At 44.7% G+C, this 23,373-nt stretch overlaps 1 protein-coding gene across 2 annotated transcripts; it reads left to right on the top strand.

The window, feature by feature from the left end:
* The first annotated feature begins 1,913 nt into the window (after nucleotides 1-1,913).
* On the top strand, nucleotides 1,914-22,568 carry LOC133354283 (secretory carrier-associated membrane protein 1-like). Of its 2 annotated transcripts, none has more exons than XM_061571012.1 (9): nucleotides 1,914-2,078; nucleotides 7,372-7,452; nucleotides 8,147-8,263; nucleotides 9,449-9,566; nucleotides 11,388-11,516; nucleotides 14,472-14,631; nucleotides 15,993-16,094; nucleotides 16,913-17,030; nucleotides 18,345-22,568. In XM_061571012.1, exons 1-9 carry the CDS (start codon nucleotides 2,040-2,042, stop codon nucleotides 18,489-18,491), a joined length of 1,011 nt encoding a protein of 336 aa, XP_061426996.1. In that variant the 5' UTR covers nucleotides 1,914-2,039; the 3' UTR covers nucleotides 18,492-22,568. The 2 variants fall into 2 exon arrangements, with proteins under 2 accessions (XP_061426996.1, XP_061426994.1); XM_061571010.1 differs by having other exon boundaries at nucleotides 1,914-2,096.
* Nucleotides 22,569-23,373: the final 805 nt, after the last annotated feature.

Raw genomic sequence — 23,373 nt, 5'->3', positions numbered from 1 at the left:
AAACCTAAGAACCCACATGCCCATTGAAACCTAAGTACCCACATGCCCATTGAAACCTAAGAACCCACATGCCCATTGAAACCTAAGAACCCACATGCCCATTGAAACCTAAGAACCCACATGCCCGTTGAAACCTAAGAACCCACACGCCCATTGAAACCTAAGAACCCACATGCCCATTGAAACCTAAGAACCCACACGCCCATTGAAACCTAAGAACCCACATGCCCGTTGAAACCCAAGAACCCACATGCCAGTTGAAGCCTAAGAACCCACAAGCCCATTGAAGCCTAAGAACCCACATGGCCATTGACACCTAAGAACCCACAAGCCCATTGAAGCCTAAGAACCCACATGTCCATTGAAACCTAAGAACCCACATGCCCATTGAAACCTAAGAACCCACATGCCCATTGAAACCTAAGAACCCACAAGCCCATTGAAACCTAAGAACCCACATGCCCGTTGAAACCTAAGAACCCACATGCCCATTGAAACCTAAGAACCCACATGCCCATTGAAACCTAAGAACCCACATGCCCATTGAAACCCAAGAACCCACATGCCCATTGAAACATAAGAACCCATATGCCCATTGAAACCTAAGAACCCACATGCCCATTGAAACCTAAGAACCCACATGCCCATTGAAACCTAGGAACCCACATGCCCATTGAAACCTAAGAACCCACATGCCCATCGAAACCTAAGAACCCACATGCCCATTGAAACCTAAGAACCCACATGCCCATTGAAACCTAAGAACCCTCACGCCCATTGAAACCTAAGAACACACATGCCCATTGAAACCTAAGAACCCACATGCCCATTGAAACCTAAGAACCCACATGCCAGTTGAAACCTAAGAACCCACATGCCAGTTGAAACCTAAGAACCCACATGCCCATTGAAACCTAAGAACCCACATGCCAGTTGAAACCTAAGAACCCACATGCCCATTGAAACCTAAGAACCCACATGCCCCTTGAAACCTAAGAACCCACATGCCAGTTGAAACCTAAGAATCCTCATGCCCATTGAAACCTAAGAACCCACATGCCAGTTGAAACCTAAGAACCCACATGCCCGTTGAAACTTAAGAACCCACATGCCAGTTGAAACCTAAGAACCCACATGCCAGTTGAAACCTAAGAACCCACATGCCAGTTGAAACCTAAGAACCCACATGCCCATTGAAACCTAAGAACCCACATGCCCATCGAAACCTAAGAACCCACATGCCCATTGAAACCTAAGAACCCACATGCCCATTGAAACCTAAGAACCCTCACGCCCATTGAAACCTAAGAACCCACATGCCCATTGAAACCTAAGAACCCACATGCCCATTGAAACATAAGAACCCACATGCCAGTTGAAACCTAAGAACCCACATGCCAGTTGAAACCTAAGAACCCACATGCCCATTGAAACCTAAGAACCCACATGCCAGTTGAAACCTAAGAACCCACATGCCCATTGAAACCTAAGAACCCACATGCCCCTTGAAACCTAAGAACCCACATGCCAGTTGAAACCTAAGAATCCTCATGCCCATTGAAACCTAAGAACCCACATGCCAGTTGAAACCTAAGAACCCACATGCCCGTTGAAACTTAAGAACCCACATGCCAGTTGAAACCTAAGAACCCACATGCCAGTTGAAACCTAAGAACCCACATGCCAGTTGAAACCTAAGAACCCACACGCCCGTTGAAATCTACCCACACGCCCGTTGAAACCTAAGAACCCACATGCCAGTTGAAATCTACCCACACGCCCGTTGAAACCTAAGAACCCACGTGCCCATTGAAACCCAAGAATCCTAAGCAAGCGCCCCCTCCCCTCCCCCCGCGCCACTTCACGAGCCCCCCCCCCTCACGTGACGTCACCCCCCATCGGCGACGTCACCCGCGGTGACGTCACGACGCGTCCGACATCTTCTCAGCGACGGCTCCTGGACGGGGCAGTTGCGATCCGTCCCGTCGCTTTGGCCTCTTCTTCTTCTTCCCCGAAGGCGGCTCGCGAGGACACGAACCATGTCGGACTTCGACAGTAACCCCTTCGCCGACCCAGAGGTCAACAGTCCGTTTCGGGTGCGTTCACGCGCTGTTTTGTTCGTGGTTTGACCGGAGGCTACGGCGGGCGATGGTGGGGGGGGGGGGTCAACGGTCTTGCCTAGTAGCCCTGCCGGGTTTGAGACTTCTCAGCCGGCATGGACAACTAGGCCAGAGGGCCCGTTTCCCCGGGGTAGTTACACAACGGGCGGCGAGCGAGATGACGCTTAATGACTTAATTATTGAACTAATTAGGTGCGCTAGAGGTGATTACAGTACACGGGTAACCGCCTTGAGTGGTTTTAGTTGAGCTGTGAGGATCGTGAAATTCGGTACGCGTAGTGATAGACGTAGGTGTGTGTGTTTGGGTTCTGTGTCACGCAGTCGGTGTTTATTTGGGATTTATGCCGGAACGCGTTGCTGTGCTTCGCTAATAGTCGTGGTGTTTATACATCAAGTGTGGCTTACGTGTTGTATACTGATACGGATGCTAAAGTGGTCTCTTTCAAGCTGTGTGCCGTGGAGTCTGTGAATGTTTAAATCCCACGGCCATCACAGGTCCACAACTAACACAGTGGCTTGTCGTTAACGGTCACGATAACAATGATGTTCGCGTTGGATTCATACTGTGAACTGCTGTGCCACGGAGTAAGTGGTGTTTATATAGTAGATATACCGACACATGCACGTACTGAAGTCTCTTGTGAACTAGTTGGCATTTGATGCGAGTTGTCGCACCGGCACATATATTATTGCCTCGTGTAAACCGAGCTTTAGGAGTTTAGTTTAAGCCACGCACAGCATGTGGTCTCCTCTTGCGAATGATATCAGCGGCGTTATTTATTGAAACCTGGGATTTAAAGGGATGCAGGTGAACGACTGGTTGTTAAATCTTAGAACCGTGGAATGCAGGAAGTGATGCTCATCTCGATTCGTGATCACGTTAGCAGAACGATCTGCTGCTGTGCACAATGCCATCGAGTCATCGATGTCTATGTAGAATCGTATTGACAGGTACACATTGTCTGATCTTCTCTAGTGAATGGTGTAACAGTCATTGATGTTTGACAGATGTCAGTTTGACAGCGTATCAACTGAGTCAAGTCCATTGAGCTCTACAGTTCTGTTTTAAGGGTGACGCGGCCGGCAGGTAACAGTAGCTGCAAAATATTCTTGGTTCTTTCGGTAAAGTCACGTAGAAGGGAAATAATAAAATAATAAAAATAAGACATAATAAAATACAATTCTCAGTAATTTGGAGAAAAATAAAACATAATAAAATAAAATTCTCACTAATTTTGAGAATTTAAATTTATTATGTTTTTATTTTATTATTTCTCTTCTACGTGACTTTACCGAAAGAACCAAGAAGATGAATCCCTGCAGTCACGAAAGCTTTAAATCGAAATTTTGCTGCAAAATGTCTGGGAATCTGTAGTGGCACTTGCAGAGAGCCATGTCCAAATTGTGGACTAACATCACAGAGGCACCCATGCTCTCCTATGGCCGCTTGCATAAAATGTTTAAATTATTTTCCTTCCCCGTCAGCTCAAGAGTGACAATAGGACCGGATGAACGCCTTGTATTCTTGTATTTTACTCGCTGGTACGGTTTGAGTTCACTTTGCAACCTTTTGGTCATTGATATGTTAACTTACATTCCTTTATAAAATTACTTCCTTGAGGTGTACTCTATTATGCAGCTGACGATTTGGGATTACCCTGACCCTGGTACACACTGACATGTTTTCTCTCGTGACTCATTAACATCAACTTTAGAACAGGTGAAGCACTTTGATAATATTGTTTCTTTCTTCACCTTGGATTAGTACTGACAGAGCTGCACAGTGCTCAGTTCTTCTGAATTCTATCACGGAAGTCATGAACAGCCTGGGAATTATGCATTTATAGCAATCTGGGTCTTCAAATTACAGGATCTGTGCTGAATAGCGCAGTCACTGGCAGTCGAACTCAAGCGCTCAATTAAACTGGCCCAGTAGCTCTCAGTGTTGCTGTTTTCTTTCTATATATATAAAAGGGAAATTTGTGAATGTTTGTGTGTTTGAAATGTTAGCATACTTCCCGACATGCAACACGCTTGAAATTTGGCATGTGGGTAGCTTCCAGACTGTACACAATGCAAAAATTATAAAAATAGACTTTTGTGTTTGGGGGGGGGGGCGGCACAATAATGAATATAATATATTGCACGGCAAGTGAGCGGTGACGTCACATCTTTGATGTCACCCGCATGCGGCAGCGTTACGCAGTGTGCCTGCTGACATCCCCCCCCACCCTCAGCGTAGGCCGTGTATTCCGCACAAATGCGCGGCACAGCTGTCTCGATTTTCGAAGTCAACGTGACTATTTTCAGCTCGCTCTTAAATATAAAGCCGAAAATATATCTGTTTGTGTGAAGCAGCACAAACTCTCGAACGCTGAGCTCTGACGTCATGAAATTTGGACAGCTGATTCTGTCTGGGATTTGTAATGGAACGCGACTATTTTCAGCTCGCCACGTCATTGCCTTCCCGAGTTGCCTAAATCGACCTTTTGCGTATAAGTGGGTTAAGCTTGAACTTCCTTTGGTGAAAAACATCCGATTTAGTTCAATTGATTTGTTTCGGCTTTTTTCTTTCTTGCAAGCATGAATTTTTTTCAGGGTTTTTCAGTGAAATATAAGGGAATGTGAAATTAATCCAAGGCAAGAATCCAAGTCCCGGACGAAGCCGGGTAGTAAATCTAGTAAAGTATAACGTTAACCGTTTTATTTTAGAGATACTGATGACTTTGGAGAGGCTATCATCAAGCAGTAGTTAGATCATGGATGATAATTCCTGTATGTGTATTGTTTTAATTGCTGATTGAATCACCGGGAATGCGTTTGATCTCACCAGATTTTGGAAGCTAAGCGGTATTTAGCCTGGTTAGTGCGTGTAACCATCAGTGTGTACTAGTTGTGGGGGAGAGGTAGTGTAGCAGTTAGCACTGCACTACGAACCTGACGCCCCGAGTACGATTCACTCTCAAGGCCAACAGTGACGATTATCTGAACCGGTCCTGGACCTTCCCTATGTCGACTAAGCCTCAAATGAGTAACTGATGCGGTGCGTAAAAATTAACCCATAAAAACAAAGTTTTTCACTATAAATCCTTGATATGCGTGGCATCGGTTTTATTTTATTATTCATTTCTGTTTTTCTTGAGTAAGAGTTTCATTTTTATCACATTGGTATTTTAAATTAAATATAAGGAAAGTCGTATAAAATTTTTTTCCTAAAAAGTAGAAAATTTTGGAAAAAAATTTCACGAAAATAAATTGTCACGCACAACGAGACTGTGTGCGAAATGTCAGCTCGATTGGATCACGGGAAGTGGGTTAAAAAACGACCGAAAGATTTGCACGGTTGTAAGCGCGCAAGCAGCAAGTGAACTTAATATAAAGGATTTAAAAACATCGCCACTCGGGAGACAAAGGCGCTCGGGCGTGCTGCTGGCCACCCACCCCCTCGTGTGCCGTTCGGACCTTCATAGGTACTCGCTAACAGCAATTTCCCCAACAGTCTGTTAAGGCTATACGGGGGTCTTTTTCAGTTCTAGTTGCTGTAGGATTGGTTTTAGTTTGTCTTAATCTTTCTGTGCGGAGTCTGGTGTGTTAGCCACATGCGTGGGGACTCCAGTTTACTCCCACATAACAATTGCTCATCAACAGAATTTGCCAAAAGTCCCATTGCATAAACCTCATGAAAAACTAAACTATAAAACTCAACTGCTTTATTAATATAAATACTTTAATTTTCACCACTGTGTTGGCACTCAAACAAGCAATGGGATGGATGGTTGCCATCGATGTTGGCAGCTCTGATGAGCCAGTGGTGGAAATTACCCTTCCTCGAAGTTTGAGGCAGCCTCTTAATAAACTGACCACTTTTGGCTTCCCACTAGTGGTGTCCGTTTTGTCGTCCTCCAGAGGGATGAATGATTATTACGATAATGTCGACCCCCCAGCTGACATTTAATCTGGCAACCTTACATTTATTATCAGTACCAACATCAGTGAACTGACTATGTAAAAAAAACTTGATTTGGTGCTTTCGTGACTGCAGGAATTACTCTTTGGTTCTTTCGGTAAAGTCACGTAGAAAGAGAAAATAATAAATTAAATACTAGCATACGACGTTTCGATTGCAACACAAGCAATCATCATCAGGTACAAATGAAAGAGAAAACAAACCTAGTAAATTTCGATTTAAAGCTTTCGTGACTGCAGGGATTAATCTTCTTGGTTCTTTCGGTAATTCTACGTGACTTTACCGAAAGAACCAAGAAGATGAAACCTCGTAAACTTAGAAATATAATGCAATACAACACAGATAGTCGGCTACCATAACAGTCACCACCAGGTAGGGTGTTGGGTAGGGTAGGGTGTTGACTGTTATGGTAGCTGATTATCTGTGTTGTATTGCATTATATTTCTAAGTTTACTAGGTTTGTTTTCTTTTTCATTTGTACCTGATGATGATTGCTTGTGTTGCAATCGAAACGTCGTATGCTATTATTTAATTTATTATTGTCTCTTTCTACGTGACTTTACCGAAAGAACCAAAGAGTAACCGACTATGTACAGTAGTTGAATGCTGTAGGAATTGTGGAGACTGCAGAGGTATAATTGTTTATCTGCTGACAGCATCTTTACAATGCGTACCAGATGAGCCAATTGTTAATACTTTCGTGCATTGAGGCATGCTAATCAGGCTGATAAAATCGTTATCTTTTGGAACTTGAAAATATGTACGTACATACATGAATATTAGAACTTAATTACCAAAATTAATAATATTTTTTGACAAACATTTCAGTGGAAGAAAACAATACAATCTTTAAAAAAAACTCATTGAAACCTAAAATGATTCTTAACATAATTTAGTTTTATTAATAAAATTGCCGAACCTCTTATTAACAGTGTTTTCACAGATCAGTGGAGTTACCCTATTCGTGGAAGGAGATGCATCCAGAAGAGGTCTCCACTGATGCTAAGTCGATTATATTGGTCACATTTAGTTTTGCCAATTTGTGGAGTCGCGTGACAAATTCAACCTGTTCCCATTTTCCACAATCTAAAGTAGTCTCTGCAGGCTCTAAAATTATCCGCTTATCTGCGGGGATCCCTGAAAGTGGTAGCAGCATCCTTTCATTAGCGTTCATCTGCTGGTGACCAAGCAGAGTTATTTCTTTTGGAAAAACCTGGCTAATAAGATCCACCTATCGCATGCATCCACCCCTTAAATATGTGTACGTGTGTCATTTGACCCCAGGACCCCGCCGTGACACAGGTGACGAGGCAGACCCAGCCCGCCCTCAACGACTACAACCCGTTTGGCGATGGCTCGAAGCCGGTGCGTGAGTTCTTGACACCCTTTGAGATCAGCAGCCTGCTGAGAAATACAATACCAATGCAATGTTAATGAAGCTGATGATGGCGGCGGTAGTAGAAGTGGATTGGGAGCTCTGTTCAATGTTTGAGAGTTTAGGCATTGTTTTGATGGGTAAGCAGGCAGTGTTAAGAGTGATGTATGAGGATGCGAAAGAGCAGGTGAGGATGTTATTGTTCATTGATATTGTAATGGTTTTGCGTTATGACTTTACTGCCTGGGTATGCATATTGTAAAACTCGTATTTATCAAACAATATTTTGTGTTTATTACAATCTTGGTTATATATGTCATTTAATGTATGCATTTTGCAGCACTTTTATAAATTATTAGAATGTTCTCTTAATCACTGTATTCGGTTTATTATAATACTATTAGACTGCATTTTTATGGTTGTATTATTGTTATTACTTTTATGCTGTAATATTAATATTTTATGTCAATAACTAAAAATGCATATATTTGCATGCCAGTACAAAAAGGCCAGTCACTGTGATTGTTCTCAACAGGGTCTTTAACTTCACTTTAAACAGACTGCATGCTTCACTAATTCATTAATCAACAACAACAAAATAACCTCGCACAATCTGTCCGTTTGAGCAGGGTTTGCTGCGCCACCACCTGTTGGAAACGTGATTGTGGCACGGTCCATTTGCAGGGCGCCTTGGTTGGAGCCACGCCTGCAGTGCTGCCCACCTCCCAACCGGCCGTCATGCAGCCCACGGAGGAGCCGCCACCCTACACAGCTCAGGGCTCTGGAGGTTACGGCACACAGGTATGACAACATCTTGGTTCTTTCGCTAAAGTCATCACGTAGAATGGAAATAATAAAATAATAAAATGTGTTCTTTGGGTCGCATCTTCCTTCAAGGAGGGTGTGCGAGCGAGTGAATGCCGGTGCGGAAACCTACACATCCACATGTAGTAGAGCATCCGCACGGTCTTCTGGAACTCCACCGGGATCTCGACGGGAATGTCCTGGTAGAAGCACGGTCCCACAGGACACTGCGTCGGCAGCGGGGGCCAGTTGTTCTTCTTTACTGTGGAACACGGCACAGAGCGGGGCAGCCAGCTCACAACGCTTCAAGGTTCATGGGCAGGCTGAGGCACTCGGGTTATTGCCAGAGGCGAGCGGGGAGGTGTCATATGGCCAGGAGATGCTACTGTTGCGTTATCCCAGGGGGTTGGCAACCAAAATAAGAAGAGCGATCCATCTTCTTGGTTCTTTTGGTAAAGTCACGTAGAAGGGAAGTAATAAAATAATAAAAATAAAACATAATAAAATAATTCTCACGACGTTTCGGCCACAACGCAAGCAGCCGTCCTCAGGTGAAGACCAGGTCTGTCGGGGAGACAGCGTCTGAATGAAAAAAGATGTGACAACACTGTATGACCTGGATGTTAAATGTAACAAGGAAGGGAAATCTTGTCTATTCGTTGATTCTGTAACTGTTTCATGCATGTGTTTCTCTTTGAATTTGTCGATTGATCCTCCCATGGTGCCTTGGACATCACTTAATCGTAGTGCACCTATAATGCACACAGCCTTGTTTTGGGCCACCAACTCAAGAGGCAGTAGTTGTAGCCACATTGTTCAAATGCTTTTATTTATCCGACAGGGTTAGCATTTACCTATTATGTAAGTTGGTCGTGAGTTCGTATCTGACGAACAGTTGAGGCTGCTTTAATGAAGAAAAATAATAATCAAGAGTTGCAGTCAAGGTAAGAGCTGGCCGCTGTCATCGTTAACGTTACTCAGCTGCCCTGCGTAAACATTAGTGCCCTGTGTAGTGGTGGTACACTTACAGGAAGCGATCGCCGTGGCCACAGAAAGCAAGGAGTGAAAGAAGTTTGTTCAGCCTCTTCATCAGTCGACTTGTAATGACTGATTCATGATTTAGAGGAGAGAGTGTCAGTAGTGGTACGGTGCGGTGACTGTGCCGGTACTTTGATGCCACAGGGACCTTCGGTATCGGCGGCGGCACAGGCGGATCTGCTGCGGAGGCAGGAGGAGCTGGAGAAGAAGGCGGCGGAGTTGGATCGACGCGAGCGTGAGATGCAGACACAGCCAGGAGCCGGTGAGCTGCCCGTCCCAGCAGCCCCCTTCCTGGCAGCTAGTGCAGCCACTCTAAAGGGGCGCCACGGTGGCGAGATGTTTACTGCCTCGCTTGGTATATAGGAGGTCGTGGGTTTGATCCCGACCCTGACGTCTGCTGTATATTTTGAGCTTGCCATGTTCTCCTCGTGGTGGGGTGGATTTTTCTCCGGGTCTTCTGATTTTTCCCTCTACATTTAGAAACATGCATTTAGAGTATTTGGCTGCTATACATTTTCACGTGATAATCCACTTTTATTGAGATATCATTTGCGGCGAGGTCGCTTCTGTAAAAGAGCTGTTATAGCTCAATGGGCCTTACCTGGTAAAATAAAAAATAGTTAAAATCGTTTATATTCTTGGTTTTTTCGGTAAAGTCACGTAGAAAGGAAATAATAGAATAATCAAAATAAAACAATAATCATTGTATTTTTTTTTAAAAAGAGTTCCACTGACACGCACTTTCACACTCCCATATCAACACAGCACTGTCTTTTCTGCAGGTATCCAGATCCCATTAATTTATAATCATTGTTAATTTTTTCTTATTTTATTATTTCCCTTATACGTGACTTTACCGAAAGAACCAAGAATATGAATCCCTTCAGTCATAAAAGCTTTAAATCGAAATTTAAATAGTTTAGTTTAAATATAACTGCACTGGCACACAGCTGTGCTCTCGTTGTTGCACGGATACAGTCGTACTGATACATTGGCATGCAGTGACAGTCACTGAACAAGAGTTCCCCTGACACATACACTCACACTCCTGTGTGGATACACAGGAATCCAGATCCCATTACTTTGACACCAATCTTAACCCTCTGATCTTGAAACCAAATGCATTCACCCATATACCCCTCACCAAATGCGTTCTATCCCAGGGTTTCTCAAACTCCCGTCCATGAAATCTGCTACAGTCCACATGTTTACTAGTCAATTAAAAATCATGATGTGCTCCATACACTTAATGATTTCTAAACGTCCCTCGTGATGTAGACAACACTGTGTATTAATTCTAGATTTGAAGCTTTCGTGACTGCAAGGAATCATATTCTTAGTTTTATTTCGGTAAAATCACGTAGGTAAAACATCAAAATTAATGAAAATAAAATAAAACAAAAAATCACGACGTTTCGGAGGCAACACAAGTCTCCGTCATCAGGTGGGACCGTCACAGCCGAATTAGCTGCATCAAGTGAGGCAATGATTCAAGATGTAATCCCTTATAAGCAAGTTGAAGGGGGGAGGAGAGGGGGGGGGGGGAGCTCATCAGAATGTTAGTACAACTCATCGGGAGGGGGGGGGGCGGGGCCAAAAAATTGAACGACGGCTTGGACGCGGTTGCTGCTGCACACGCCAACACAATGGACACTGTGTATATATATATACCCCAATGTAGGAGGGTCCTGCATTGGATGTTTGCTGTGTTGAAAGAAACTAGAGGACCCGGTGAGAGTCACACGTGCAAGGGGATAACACACGAGTCGGCAACCTGCGGTTCCGGAGCTTCATGCCGCTCTTTAAGGAACTGGCTCGTGACCCTTTTGATTCAGGACCACCACCGTCTCGTACCCACATGCATTGCGGCTATTGAAATATTGAGGGGTTTTTTTCACCGAATTCTAACACGATGGCTCTTCTTGTTATTTTGGTTGCCGACCCCCTGGGATAACGCAACAGTAGCATCTCCTGGTATTGACACCTCCCCGCTCGCCTCTGGCAATAACCCGAGTGCCTCAGCCTGCCCGTGAACCTTGAAGCGTTGTGAGCTGGCTGCCCCGCTCTGTGCCGTGTTCCACAGTAAAGAAGAACAACTGGCCCCCGCTGCCGACGCAGTGTCCTGTGGGGCCGTGCTTCTACCAGGACATTCCCGTCGAGATCCCGGTGGAGTTCCAGAAGACCGTGCGGATGCTCTACTACATGTGGATGTGTAGGTTTCCGCACCGGCATTCACTCGCTCGCACACCCTCCTTGAAGGAAGATGTGACCCAAAGAACACATTTTATAGTGACGTGCACGGCTATGTATTGTTTTACTCTCTAGAAATTAAGTGATTTGTCCAGATTTAGGGTCTCCTACCTCTCGGGACACTCTTGTGTGCTATGAAGAAGGGCCAATGCCTGGAACATTGGTTATTATATATTTTTACTTTTAAGGCCACAGTGTTATTGATGAATGTGTTGAGTTTTAGGGTCTCAAGATGGATTCAGGTAACAATAATTTGTTTAGTTTTTACTGTGTCCTTGCTGTTGTCTTATTTTTTTTATCACATTCTGTCTATTAACCGAAAGTAGCATTAGTATATTATTTGTATCATAAATAATGTATTCTGACATGCACGAGTCAAAGATTGTCTTGTGATTGAAAGAATACATTTTAATCGATATATTAATGCATTTCTATTCATTCCATGCCTACGTAGTCTGACTTGATCCTAAAGCTTAATGAAAAGGTGATTTTTTTTTACACAAATAGAACAATGTAGGTCAAACGTGACTGACAATACCATTGATTCAGGACAAATGATGAAAAAATTCTAAATTTTAAAATCAAATCTTGACAAGGTAGGGAGGGATGAATCGTGACATGCTTACTTGCCAGCTCTATTTTCCATTTAACAACGCGTCGATTCCGCAATAAAAAGTGATTCGTACGATAACCTGAATTCTGCATGTAAGAATCAATAATTATTGGTTAGTTCACATGAACCCAGCAGGCACAACAGACGAATTGTTAAAAAATATAATTGATTCTTGAATCGGTGGCCCGAAGCCCCCCCCCCCCATCCTGACAATTAAATTGTGGGTTGGGGTGAGAGGTGAATTGTTACGCTTCTAATATTAATCCAAAGGAGATTACCATGCATGGGGAAATGTCAAACCTGCAGCCTTTGGCGTCACTGGGACCGTTTAATACGTAGACTTTCACAAGCAATATCCATAATAAAGGTTTTTTTGTTGGGTTAAATCGCGTAAATGTGTCGTTAAACCCACCACCACTGGACACAGACAATTATTAAGGTTGTCATCGAAACGTTTGTCACGTCAACAGAACGTGACAAACCACACTAATTGACTGTCGGGTGGTGGTGGGTTTCACGACACATATATACGCGATTTAACCCAAAAACGTTTATTATGGATCACTTGGACCGAAAGCCCCAAAAGCTACACATTTAACGTTTATTAAAACAAGATATTTGTCTGTAACACTGTGGCGTTAAAAGGATAAAGGTGGATAATAGGTGACATTTCTGGCACATAGGCTCGCGAAGAAGGGCTATTGCCTGAAACGTCACCTATTATACATAACCGATTATATATTTTTTGTCTTTTTAAGGCAGTGTTATGGACGGATGTGAGGCGTTTTTTTTATTTGTGCTTGTGCACCATTGCCAACGCAGTATCACCAAATCTTTTGTTTAATTCCAAATGTCAGCATGTTTAGACCACAGCAGTGCGTGGATAGGCGTTTTGTGAACGACATGGTCATTGGACACACGGCAGTTTTCTTTCGAGTCCATCTCCCTACAAGGGAGAACCAAATCCTACCTGCGGTCAATATTAATCAGTGAAGTGGAGCAAATAAACTCCATTTCAGGGATTTCTGTATCCTTAAAGTAATTGGCTGCCAGTCTTCAGCTGCATGAGCACCATTGTCGTAAGTAACCAGTGACAGTTTACCCAAAGTACCGTTTTATTTTTTTAGTAATTGAATATTTAAGCTTCCGTGTAAGTAGTGGTTGGTCATTAACAAATTGGGGTGAAGTGGAGGCGTAGTTGTTGGTGCACTGTCCGATGAATCCGTTGACCCGAGTTTGATTCCCTGCCATAGCTGTCACTGGTTGCAAGTGATATCTGAATTTATCCTGGATATACCCTCTTCTTTGACACGCACTGGTCATTGTGGTGAAGTATGGTAAAACAACCCCCATAAGAAAGGAATCCTTCACCAGTGAATATGCAAACTGCTTATAAATTAAACTAAGCTACAAACTATTCTTGGTTCTTTCGGTAAAGTCACGTAGAAGGGAAATAATAAAATAATAAAAATATTAAACAATAACGTCGTGAGAATTTTTATTGTTTTATATTTTATTATTTCCCTTCTACGTGACTTTACCGAAAGAACCAAGAATATGAATCCCTGCAGTCACGAAAGCTTTAAATCGAAATTTAAGCTACAAACTATTAAAATATATCCAAAATTTTTAAATCCATTCGTAATTATCGTCATCATTACTCTGGGGTTGCTTAAAATGATTGCCACTTTCTGAAGCTGCACTGCTCATTGGTATCATCAAGATATAGAGAGTGTTCCCCATCATAGAAATGTGGAATAATCACTCGTGGTTCATACTTACAATTGAGATCATTGTTATTTGAGGACAGTTGGACTAGGCATGTAACGACATGTCAGGTTACCAATTATAGAATTGATTCGCGCACTCAATCCGCAAATTGATTTCTGTCTGTTTGATATTAGGTATTTACAATTCATGAACATTTATTTTCAGTGATATTTTCTTAAATTTATAAACGAGAAGCAATTCCATTGAAGATGGTCAATATGAGACAAGGAATTGATTATTGCAAATAATCACTGGCCAGAAGGGTGACAATTCATGAAATTGCTGCGGGAGGCACAATATTACGCGCCGAATACGCTCGCTGCAGTGCGATTATCATCGCTAGCTAATGAGTTATTTGGGCTACTCATTAAAGAACCCACAAACAACGCAAACGTATTGTGCGCGAGCTTGCATATCGTGGGCAAAGTTATTGTGTGGTTCTTACCCGCCTCTGCTGGACATCTACGAAAAATAGCTTTATTAGCTCATTGGATTCCTGCAGTTTGAATACATATTGTGATTCTGGTTCTGAAGTCCACGCAGTCACGCTGTTCCTGAACCTGCTGGGCTGCTTGGCGTGGTTCTGCGTGAACACGGCGCGTGGCATCGACTTTGGCATGGCCATCCTCTGGTTCCTGCTCTTCACGCCGTGCTCCTTTGTGTGCTGGTTCCGGCCGGTCTACAAGGCATTCAGGTCGGTACCTGCACCACGTTTTTTGGGGGGTGGTAAGCCTTCCTTAAGGGTCTCCAGATTCTCATTTTTTTAATATTATTGTTTCGTTTAATTCAGAATATCTTTTTTAGTGAGGGTCACGTAACTTTTTAAATCCTTTATATTAAGTTCACTTGCTTGCTTGCTTGCTTACGACCGTGCAAATCTTTCGGTCGTTTTTTAACCCACTTCCCGTGATCCAATCGAGCTGACATTTTGCACACAGACTCGTTGTGCGTCACAATGCATTTTCGTGAAAAAAAATTTCCAAAATTTTACACTGTTTAGGGAAATTTTTTTATATTTATTTACCAATTGCTTAATGCTGCCAGACAATCATCTGACCCATAGGTGGCAGGCATCTCAAGCCAGAGGACGAGAGGACTCTAGCCGCCACGCATATAAAGAATTTATAGTGAAAAACTTTGTTTTTACGGGTTAATTTTTTATTTTACTAGGTAAGGCTCACTGAGCTATGTAGCTCTTTTTCAGAAGTAACCTGTCCACAAATGGTAGCTCAACGAAGTGGCTTATCAAGTGTAACTTTATTGCAGCCAAAAACTCTAAACGCATGTTTATAAAAGTGGTTGTTTCAGTGATGTTTCTAAATGTGATTATCTGACCTAATTGGTGTCTCAAGACTCTCTTTCACCTGATATAACCAAATATATGAAATTGTCACGTGTACAAGTGTTTAAACACGCCAATTACCAATTTTTCTTCAGCTCACCGTATGTTGAATAATAATCACGACCATTTTATCAACCAATATCTTGGGTTTGCTTGAAATTATGCCAAGCCACTTGAGCATAAATATAAGAATGTCGGAATAAAATCCAGCAAATCATAATAGCTACGACAAGCCTACGAGTTGCATGACCCTAACTCTCATTCTTGCTGCTGGGCATTTGTTCCTTTGTGAACACATTTATTCGAGTCTGACAAGTCACCTGGCAAATGATTTGGCTTATGCTTCATGATCAATAAGGAACACATTGTACGTGCTGAGAAGTGGTCCAGTCGACGATTTTAACAATGTTTTGTTTCATATTCTTGGTTCTTTCGGTAAAGTCACGTAGAAGGGAGATAATAAAATAATATGAAACAATTACAATTCTCACGACGTTTCGACTGCAACACAAGCAATCATCTGTGGATTTCACACCTGATGATGATTGCTTGTGTTGCAGTCGAAACGTTGTGAGAATTTTTATTGTTTTATATTATTTTATTATTTCCCTTCTGCATGACTTTACCGAAAGAACCAAGAATATGAATCCCTGCAGTCACGAAAGCTTTAAATCAATATTTAATGTTTTGTTTGTTTTCTCCTCCCCTTCCAGGAGTGACAGCTCCTTCAATTTCTTCCTTTTCTTCTTCATCTTCTTCTGCCAGTTTGTGGTGCACGTGATGCAGTCCATCGGCATCCCGGGCTGGGGAAACTGGTACGTGCCTGTGTGGCTTTCTCCCTGTTCCCAGCGCCTGCCAAATTGTGGTGTTGCGCCGCCTAACGCCGGATGATTGAACTTCCTGGTGAATCCCAAAGTTCAGCGTCTGCTGTTAAAATTCATACGAAAGGAGGACGTACATTTAAAAAAAATTACTCCTATTTTGCTATTGCAATTTAAGGCTCCGTTTCCCACATTGACTGACGCAGGCTTTCATCTTAATTAATGACAAAGAACGGTTGAGCGGTAATGCAGTTGTTTGCTCACTGCACTGTGAACTCAACGACCTGAGCTCAATCTCTGGCCACATTGAACATCAGTGGTGAGTGAATATCGGAACCGGTCCTGGGCCAGGTGACCGCCTTAACCAACCCGCGCATGTTATCTTTAAACATGGATTGTTTGGTGCAGCGGTTCGTATGCGATGTGATGACCCCAGTAACCTGAATTAGATTCCTGGCCGCTACAAACATCAGTGGCGAATTATATATGAATCCATCCCTGAGCTGAACCCCTTTTACGAACCCATGCTGACCAGCATGGTGAAGTAGTGTGGTCAAGCAACTCCCGATGGTGGCATTGGGTGGCCTTCATACACCAGTGGATTGACAGGAGCTGTAAAAATGATAAAATACTGCAACGTGGTCATCATGATTTTCCATATGACGCACTTGTGACGCGCCTCTCATATGGCCCATGTGGTTCATATGCGACTGCTGTGTTAACCCGTGCTGTGGTTGTAACTTAGAGGGTACCACGCACACACCGTTGGGCTCACGCCCACACACTGTTGCACGTCGCCGTGTCATTCACAGCGGTTGGATCGCGTCTCTGGAGGCGCTGAACCACAGCATCGCTGTCGGCATCATCCTCATGTTGCTGGCCGCGTTCTTCACCGGGTCGGCTGTGCTCTCCGTGGTCATGCTCAAGAAGGTGGGCGCCCGTGCAGACAGCCCTATGGCTTGTAGGGATAATCATAAATTATCATAAATATTCCCTATATTTCCAGATGAAAGCTTCACCCAGTCAGAAGACTTCCAGGAGAGTCATACAATTGGATATTTGACCAATTCCTTGACAATATAGTACCACGTGTATTTATGTGTCGGCTCATTTCATCTGCATCTTAAGACGATGGTACAGACATAGTGGGCATCTATAATTGTCAGGCTGTCAGGGTGATTTAATTTCAGGCTCATAATAATAATAACTTAACATACATATTTGATGTTTGGTCTGCCAGCCTGTCCATCTGGTGGCTTGCGATTGGCTTTAATTGTTTGTCACACGTTACTGTCTGCAGTGTCCAAAAAAGCTGAAGGCAGTGGCGATGAGCTCCCCTAAAATATTTGGCGAGAATATAGTCCTGAAAACGGATTACGTTTTTGTGAATATTAACCAAATTATTCTCTTGATTTAAATGAGCACTTTGGCAATCTAAGCTAAACGTTTATTTCACTGCAGGACAGGATTATGATCTTGGCCCAGGTTCTGGCCCCAGTTGCGAAAGGCATGTATTGGCTGAGATTTAGCCCATGTCTTGAGCGGTCATATGGATGGGACCCGCTGTAAAAGCCAAACGTGAAATTGAGCATAAAGTGGTGAAGGGGAAAGCTGTTGTGAGTGTCGAGCCCAACTCCTCTGCTTATCAACTATCCATCTGGCACGAGCCTTACCCCTGACCATGACTCGCCATGCATGTCCCCCAGCCTTTACTACTCTTTGTTGAACTCTTTTCCACTATGATCGAATGCATTTATGCTTCAGCTTTGGCTGCCTGTCTGTATTAGGAGCTGGGGGGGAGGGGCGGTGCATGATAACTCTTGAAAAGATGATCTGGGAAACAAAACTTTAGGATAAAATATGGTATTGGTAATTTCGACCCAAAATTTATAAAACCCAATCCGTGGTCGTAGGGACCCCCCCCACCTTGTTGTCCCGAGCCTGGCTGGCCAAAATGCGTCGACCTCAACAGAGCTGCTGTCCAATTCCCGACGTCTCTACCATGGGCTGCTCTTTAATCCCCTGAGATGGAACATCTCGTTTGCCAAGGTGTTCGTGGTGACGATTGACACATGCGTAGCAAACAAACGATATTACACGCACGCTGCGCACTTTGCCCGCGAGCATTACCGTTATTGTTCGCGAATAGTCCACGCTTAATTTTTTCTTCTTTCGGCTTTGGCATTTTGCCCTCTGACGGTGTCTGTGTGCCCTGCCCCCCCGCCCCTGTCGCCCGTGCCGCAGGTGCACTCGCTGTACCGACAGACGGGCGCCAGCTTCGAGAAGGCGCAGCAGGAATTCGCTACGGGCGTCATGTCCAACCGAACGGTGCAGAACGCGGCCGCGACGGCGGCTACCAGCGCGGCAAGGAACACGTTCACCCCTAACTGAACGGGCACCTTGCAGGCGCCTCTCAATGCCTGTCCGTCTATCTGTCCCGTTCGTCAGTCCACCCATCACACAGCCATGCAGCCCATGCCACCCCCCCCCCCGCCTGCCCCGCGCTGTACTCCTTTACAACTACCCCCCTCTCTTCCGACGCTTCGCGGTGGACAAGTTTTTCACCGGTTTATAATGCTGCGTCGTGCGGTTTTAGAGCGCGGGTGTAAATACCACCCAGTTATTTCCCGAACGTGGTCATGCAGGGGATTGTGGGAGGATACCGGTGATGCACAAATGCCACGTGATTTCCGATACTTGGTGCACGATTCCCTGCACATTCTTTGCCGATGCCCCCTGTATAGCGTCTTTCTTTGGCATAATGTCTTGGTTTGAATGCCTTCATTGCCTCTTGCTAACAACCTGCAGCCACATTGAAGCCCTTTAAAATCCCCGTAAATTCGATGCAGGGGTGGCATGGCACTTATTGCGCCTTTTTATCCCGGAAATCCCAACTTGAATCCTATCCCACATTGATAGGACTTGAAATTATCAGTTTGGACCTCTCCTATGTCTGTTCAGCCTCAAATAAGTACACAATGTTGCAAGCACTTCTGCGAAATGAATACGCTTTTGAGTGTTACCAGACCACAAAGCAAACGCTGTCGAGCAGCATTTGTAACACATGGACGGAACCAGGTACGATGAATATTGGTGTAAATTTACATTTACGGTGGTCACTCCCAATTCTTGTTTTTGTCATTGTCTCTTCTTAACCCTTTCCCATTCCGATGACGTGCATGTACTGATGACGTGCATGTACGACATCAGTTCTTTTGCCGACTCCGTTCCGATGACGTTGGCGACGAGCACGTCATCGGACCGGATTCGGAAGTAAAAGGCCAACGCGGGAGGGCGTTGTGGCACAGTTTGGCGCCAGCTGTCCGTGCGGTTGTGCCGCTACAGTTCTCTGCGGTGAGTTATATTGTCTTTAAAAACAGCGGCGCTACGCCTCTCTAATTGAAATGAACGCTGACCGCTTGCACGTTCCGAGATTCAGTGGTGCAGATGTCTCTGAATGGGAAAGCGTTAATCCTGAGCAAGGTTAGACCGTCAGGTCACCCACATTCCAAAAATTGTCAACTTTTAGTGACTGTGGGGTTCCTTGCATCACTCAGCTGTGCATCACTTAACAGCTCAAGAAAGCAGTGTGGGTGGCCTGTCAGCAGGTGGCAGCCAGGTCTTCTAAAGTCTGCCGAGGTAAAAAAAATTCTCTTGTGTTTCAACAAAGGGAACATGAGGGCAAGCGTACGGTTGTTGTGCAAACTGCGTCCAGACTTGGGGTTGAGTGAACAAGACGTGGCAATGCGATATTTGTTTTCTGCATGTTGTGTTGTTTTTGTTTTTCTTCCTGTCATCGTCTTCCTATTACACCAATTCCCCCCGCGAAGTTGGCCGCAGCAGCAGTAGCAACTGATTCTGCGTTTTAATGTTTTGTGTCGATCTGTAAACACGTGCAATGGAGCGCGAGTGCCTGCGTCCGTGCGTGCGTAGCGTGATCCATACACAGCGCCCGCTGCATTGGCGAAGCCGCGTCGCATGGAGGCCGGCAACCTCAAGCCCTCTCGGTTTTCCGTAAAACTCCGAGTCACAGCCCCGGCCTTCTGATTAGAAGCTGCTTGCGTATTTTAGGGAATTATTCTGTGATTGCTTTCTCACTATTTGAAGTGTTTTTGTTTGTTTGTTTGTTTCTCTCTCCTGTTTTGATTACGTAAATATGTACGCGTATTTTAGAGGTTGTTTTTAACATTCTCTTGTGTATGGGACGCGTGTGTCCCGAAGAGTTTGTTTCGCGTGGTCACCCCGGCCAGAACGGCGGTGCAAGTGATCAGCAATTGGGAGGGGGGGTGGGGGGGAGAGGAAACGATGACGTTCGCGAAGTCATAGAATGTAACCCGGAATGTAATTTGCGTACTGCAATTCACTACCTTGCTTGTCTGCAGCAGTGTTAATGGATTGCGTAGCAGATTACTCTGGTTGCATCACGATTAATGATTGGTGATCGACGCCCTAGTCTCCAGTGTATTTAGTCATTGTTAACTGGTTTTGGTGTTATTAGCATTCTGTAATGGATTTACAATTTCAAATGTACTCTCTTGACCTCTGGCTACCTGTACCCATCTCGCAGTGCACTGTCCACGCTTGTTGGTATGATTACAGCGGTAGTTTGTTCCTTATTGCAATTATTTATACTGTTTTGAAGCTACTAAAAACTGTAAACACACTAAGGTTGATGTGGCTGTAGGAATTCATGGCGTCCCAAACTCAGAGCCATTCGTGATGAAGGCACGGAGACGAGAAAAGAAGCAAGAACTCATGAACGATGTCATTCCTGCCTTGTTTCAGATGAACCGTAGCGGTATTAACGAGTCTCGTGCAAAACCGAAACAAGGAAAGCCCTTTTTTTTTAAAGGACAGGACCCAATACAACTAATTTAAATTTAGAGCTGCTCACTCGTATCTGAACCACAACCGATCCACGAAAGTAAATAGTGTTAAAGTCAAGTAATTGATTTTATGTATGTATAGGCACACACACATATACGTGTTTAAGGTTATTAAATATGTCGGTAAGAGAGTAAAAATTACTATTGTACTTTAGTGAATTTATATTTCACCCAGCCCGTGCTACGAAAGTCGCCCAATTCCATTGATACCAGGGACGGGTGCTCACTCGTGTTGGTGCAGTGGTTGGGGGGGGGGGTGCATTGCGCTGCCGGGTCTTTGGACACGACACCACTGCCTCCTGTGCGCTTTAAACATCGCGGTAGCATGAAGCCACCCTGCAGGGCACGGCTCACGCCGAAACATGTCATCGCGTCGCCAAGCCGCGTCCCCAACAGCCGTGTCGTGACAGGCGGATCGATTGTTCTGCGTCAAGAATAAAATGTTGTTGCCCGGTTGTCAAATGACTTCTTGCCGTCGGTGTAATATTTTGGCCCTCCTCGGCTTCGTGGTTTTTCCAGAGAGTAGAGTGGGAGGTGGGGCCCCCCCGCATGATGTCACTTCCTCCTCTGTTCACAAGTGAATCCTGCACATGGGAAGCCATTCCAGAGAAGGTGGTCTTGTGGAAACGAGGCTTATGGCGTGCGTGTACGTCTTTGGACGGCATGCTCCGTGTTTCATCTCCCGTGCTGTTAATGCTGCCGGTCCACTGTGCTCTTGGTTTCTGCTTGAGAGTTTTTGCCCCGATGTTTTTCCGTCGGACTCGCTGCCGGTGGGGGAAAGCAATTTTAGAATGCCTAAGTTATTTTCCAAATTGAGGGATGTTAATGGGTTGCAACTCTATCATTAGGTGTGTTTTTCTTTTTGTTGTCTTTTTTCCCCCCCATTAGGTCCATGGTCGTTTACATTGCGTGAGGCACGAGATAGAGTTACATGGTGGACCGTTATAATGCGTGGGCGACTTGTAGCCATGAATGTCGCAACTTTGCAAAAATCTCGGCAGCGATCGAAGTGAGTGCAAATCTTAAATTTCAACAAAGCGCGTGCACAGCCGTTTGGCGGAACAAGCGCGTGCACGTTCAGACACTCGGCTGGGATACAGCATCCACTGCGCACGCCTTGTGGCCCAGGACCAAGGGAATTGGTTTTTGAAGGCCTAACCTGGGGCTGTTTTGCATTGTCCCGCTTGCTGTGTACGCACGGGGGTGGAGTTGTCCGCATGCAAATTGAGCGACAATTTAGCATCGCTAAAGCATCCTGACGTGGCCAAAGGCTCGATTGTGGGGGGGGGGCGGGGTGGATTCGGGTGGCCCATTCTCACCACTGCCTTTCCCTACGTGTTCCAACCTAGACGCCAGATTAGCCCCCCCCCACCTCCCAAACCATATAGTTTTCACGCGTACGCGTGCAAAATGACCTTTTGATTTAGTTCGCCTCCCAACTTCCTCCCCGTGGAATTTGAAAAGGCTGCGTGTTCAAGAATGCACTCTTAAATGTCTCACTGGAGGTGATGTCCTGTACTGTGATGTTTTTGCAAAAGTGGGCGACGTCATTGGATTAAAGCATAAAATGATTGATCCGAAGGCTGCGTGTGCGCACGTGATGCTCTTTTCTGTTTCTTCGTTCGTGTCTCCTGCCCAGTTCCTTTTGTCAACTCGCGCCGCCAATCGGGGCCGGTCTGTCCGTCTCCACCTCATCCACAGGATCGTGCTCCACCGCAGCACGAGGAGTTTACAGTTTTGCCGTTCATCTGCCAACGGGCCCCACAGTTTGCATAACCCCCAACGCTCTTGACGACGGCGGTATCCGTCGCATCGAGCCAGCTCGCGGCGCACATTAAAAAAAAACCCTTGGCCGCGTTCAATGCACACTCATCTCTTACACTGAGGCCACTTCAGCCTCAAAAAGGGCCCTCGTGCGTATTTTAAGAAAAGGATAAAGGGTAGCAGTGGCGTGACAACAATAATAATCATTACACTGGGTGGGGTGGGGTGGTTAGCAAACTACTATAATCATTGGCTACGCATGACATTACCCTCGAATGATATCTGAACCAGTTCTGGGCCATCAACACATCACACTGGCCAGCGTGGGGAAGTATCATCACACCCCCTTAACATGTATTTAAGAACGTGTATCTTGGAATTCCTGCCTCACTTGATACAGCAAATCTGGCTGTGACGATCCCACCTGATGACGGAGACTTGTGTTGCCTCCGAAACGTGATTTTTATTATTTTATTTTTATTAATTTCATTTTTTACCTACGTGACTTTACCGTAAAAACTTAGAGTATGATCACACAGCCCATACTCTGGTTCTTTCGGTAAAGTCACGTAGAACCAGAGAGTATGGATTCCTGCAGTCACAAAAGCTTCACATCAAGACCA

The sequence above is a fragment of the Lethenteron reissneri genome, chromosome 46 (genome assembly GCF_015708825.2).
Source record: "Lethenteron reissneri isolate LAM-NWPU_2019-01 chromosome 46, ASM1570882v1, whole genome shotgun sequence".
Taxonomy (NCBI): Eukaryota; Metazoa; Chordata; class Hyperoartia; order Petromyzontiformes; family Petromyzontidae; genus Lethenteron; species Lethenteron reissneri.
The sequence above is the reverse complement of the archived record's forward strand: the minus strand, read 5'-3'. Positions and strand labels throughout refer to the sequence as shown.

What these genes read in the sequence shown, in the direction of transcription:
- LOC133354283 (XM_061571010.1), top strand. Translation starts at nt 2,040, where the DNA reads ATGTCGGACTTCGACAGTAACCCCTTCGCCGACCCAGAGGTCAACAGT. An exon ending in AGGTCAACAGTCCGTTTCGG is followed by an intron (nt 2,097 to 7,371) that starts GTGCGTTCACGC and finishes ATTTGACCCCAG; the next exon opens with GACCCCGCCGTGACACAGGT. An exon ending in TTGGCGATGGCTCGAAGCCG is followed by an intron (nt 7,453 to 8,146) that starts GTGCGTGAGTTC and finishes GTCCATTTGCAG; the next exon opens with GGCGCCTTGGTTGGAGCCAC.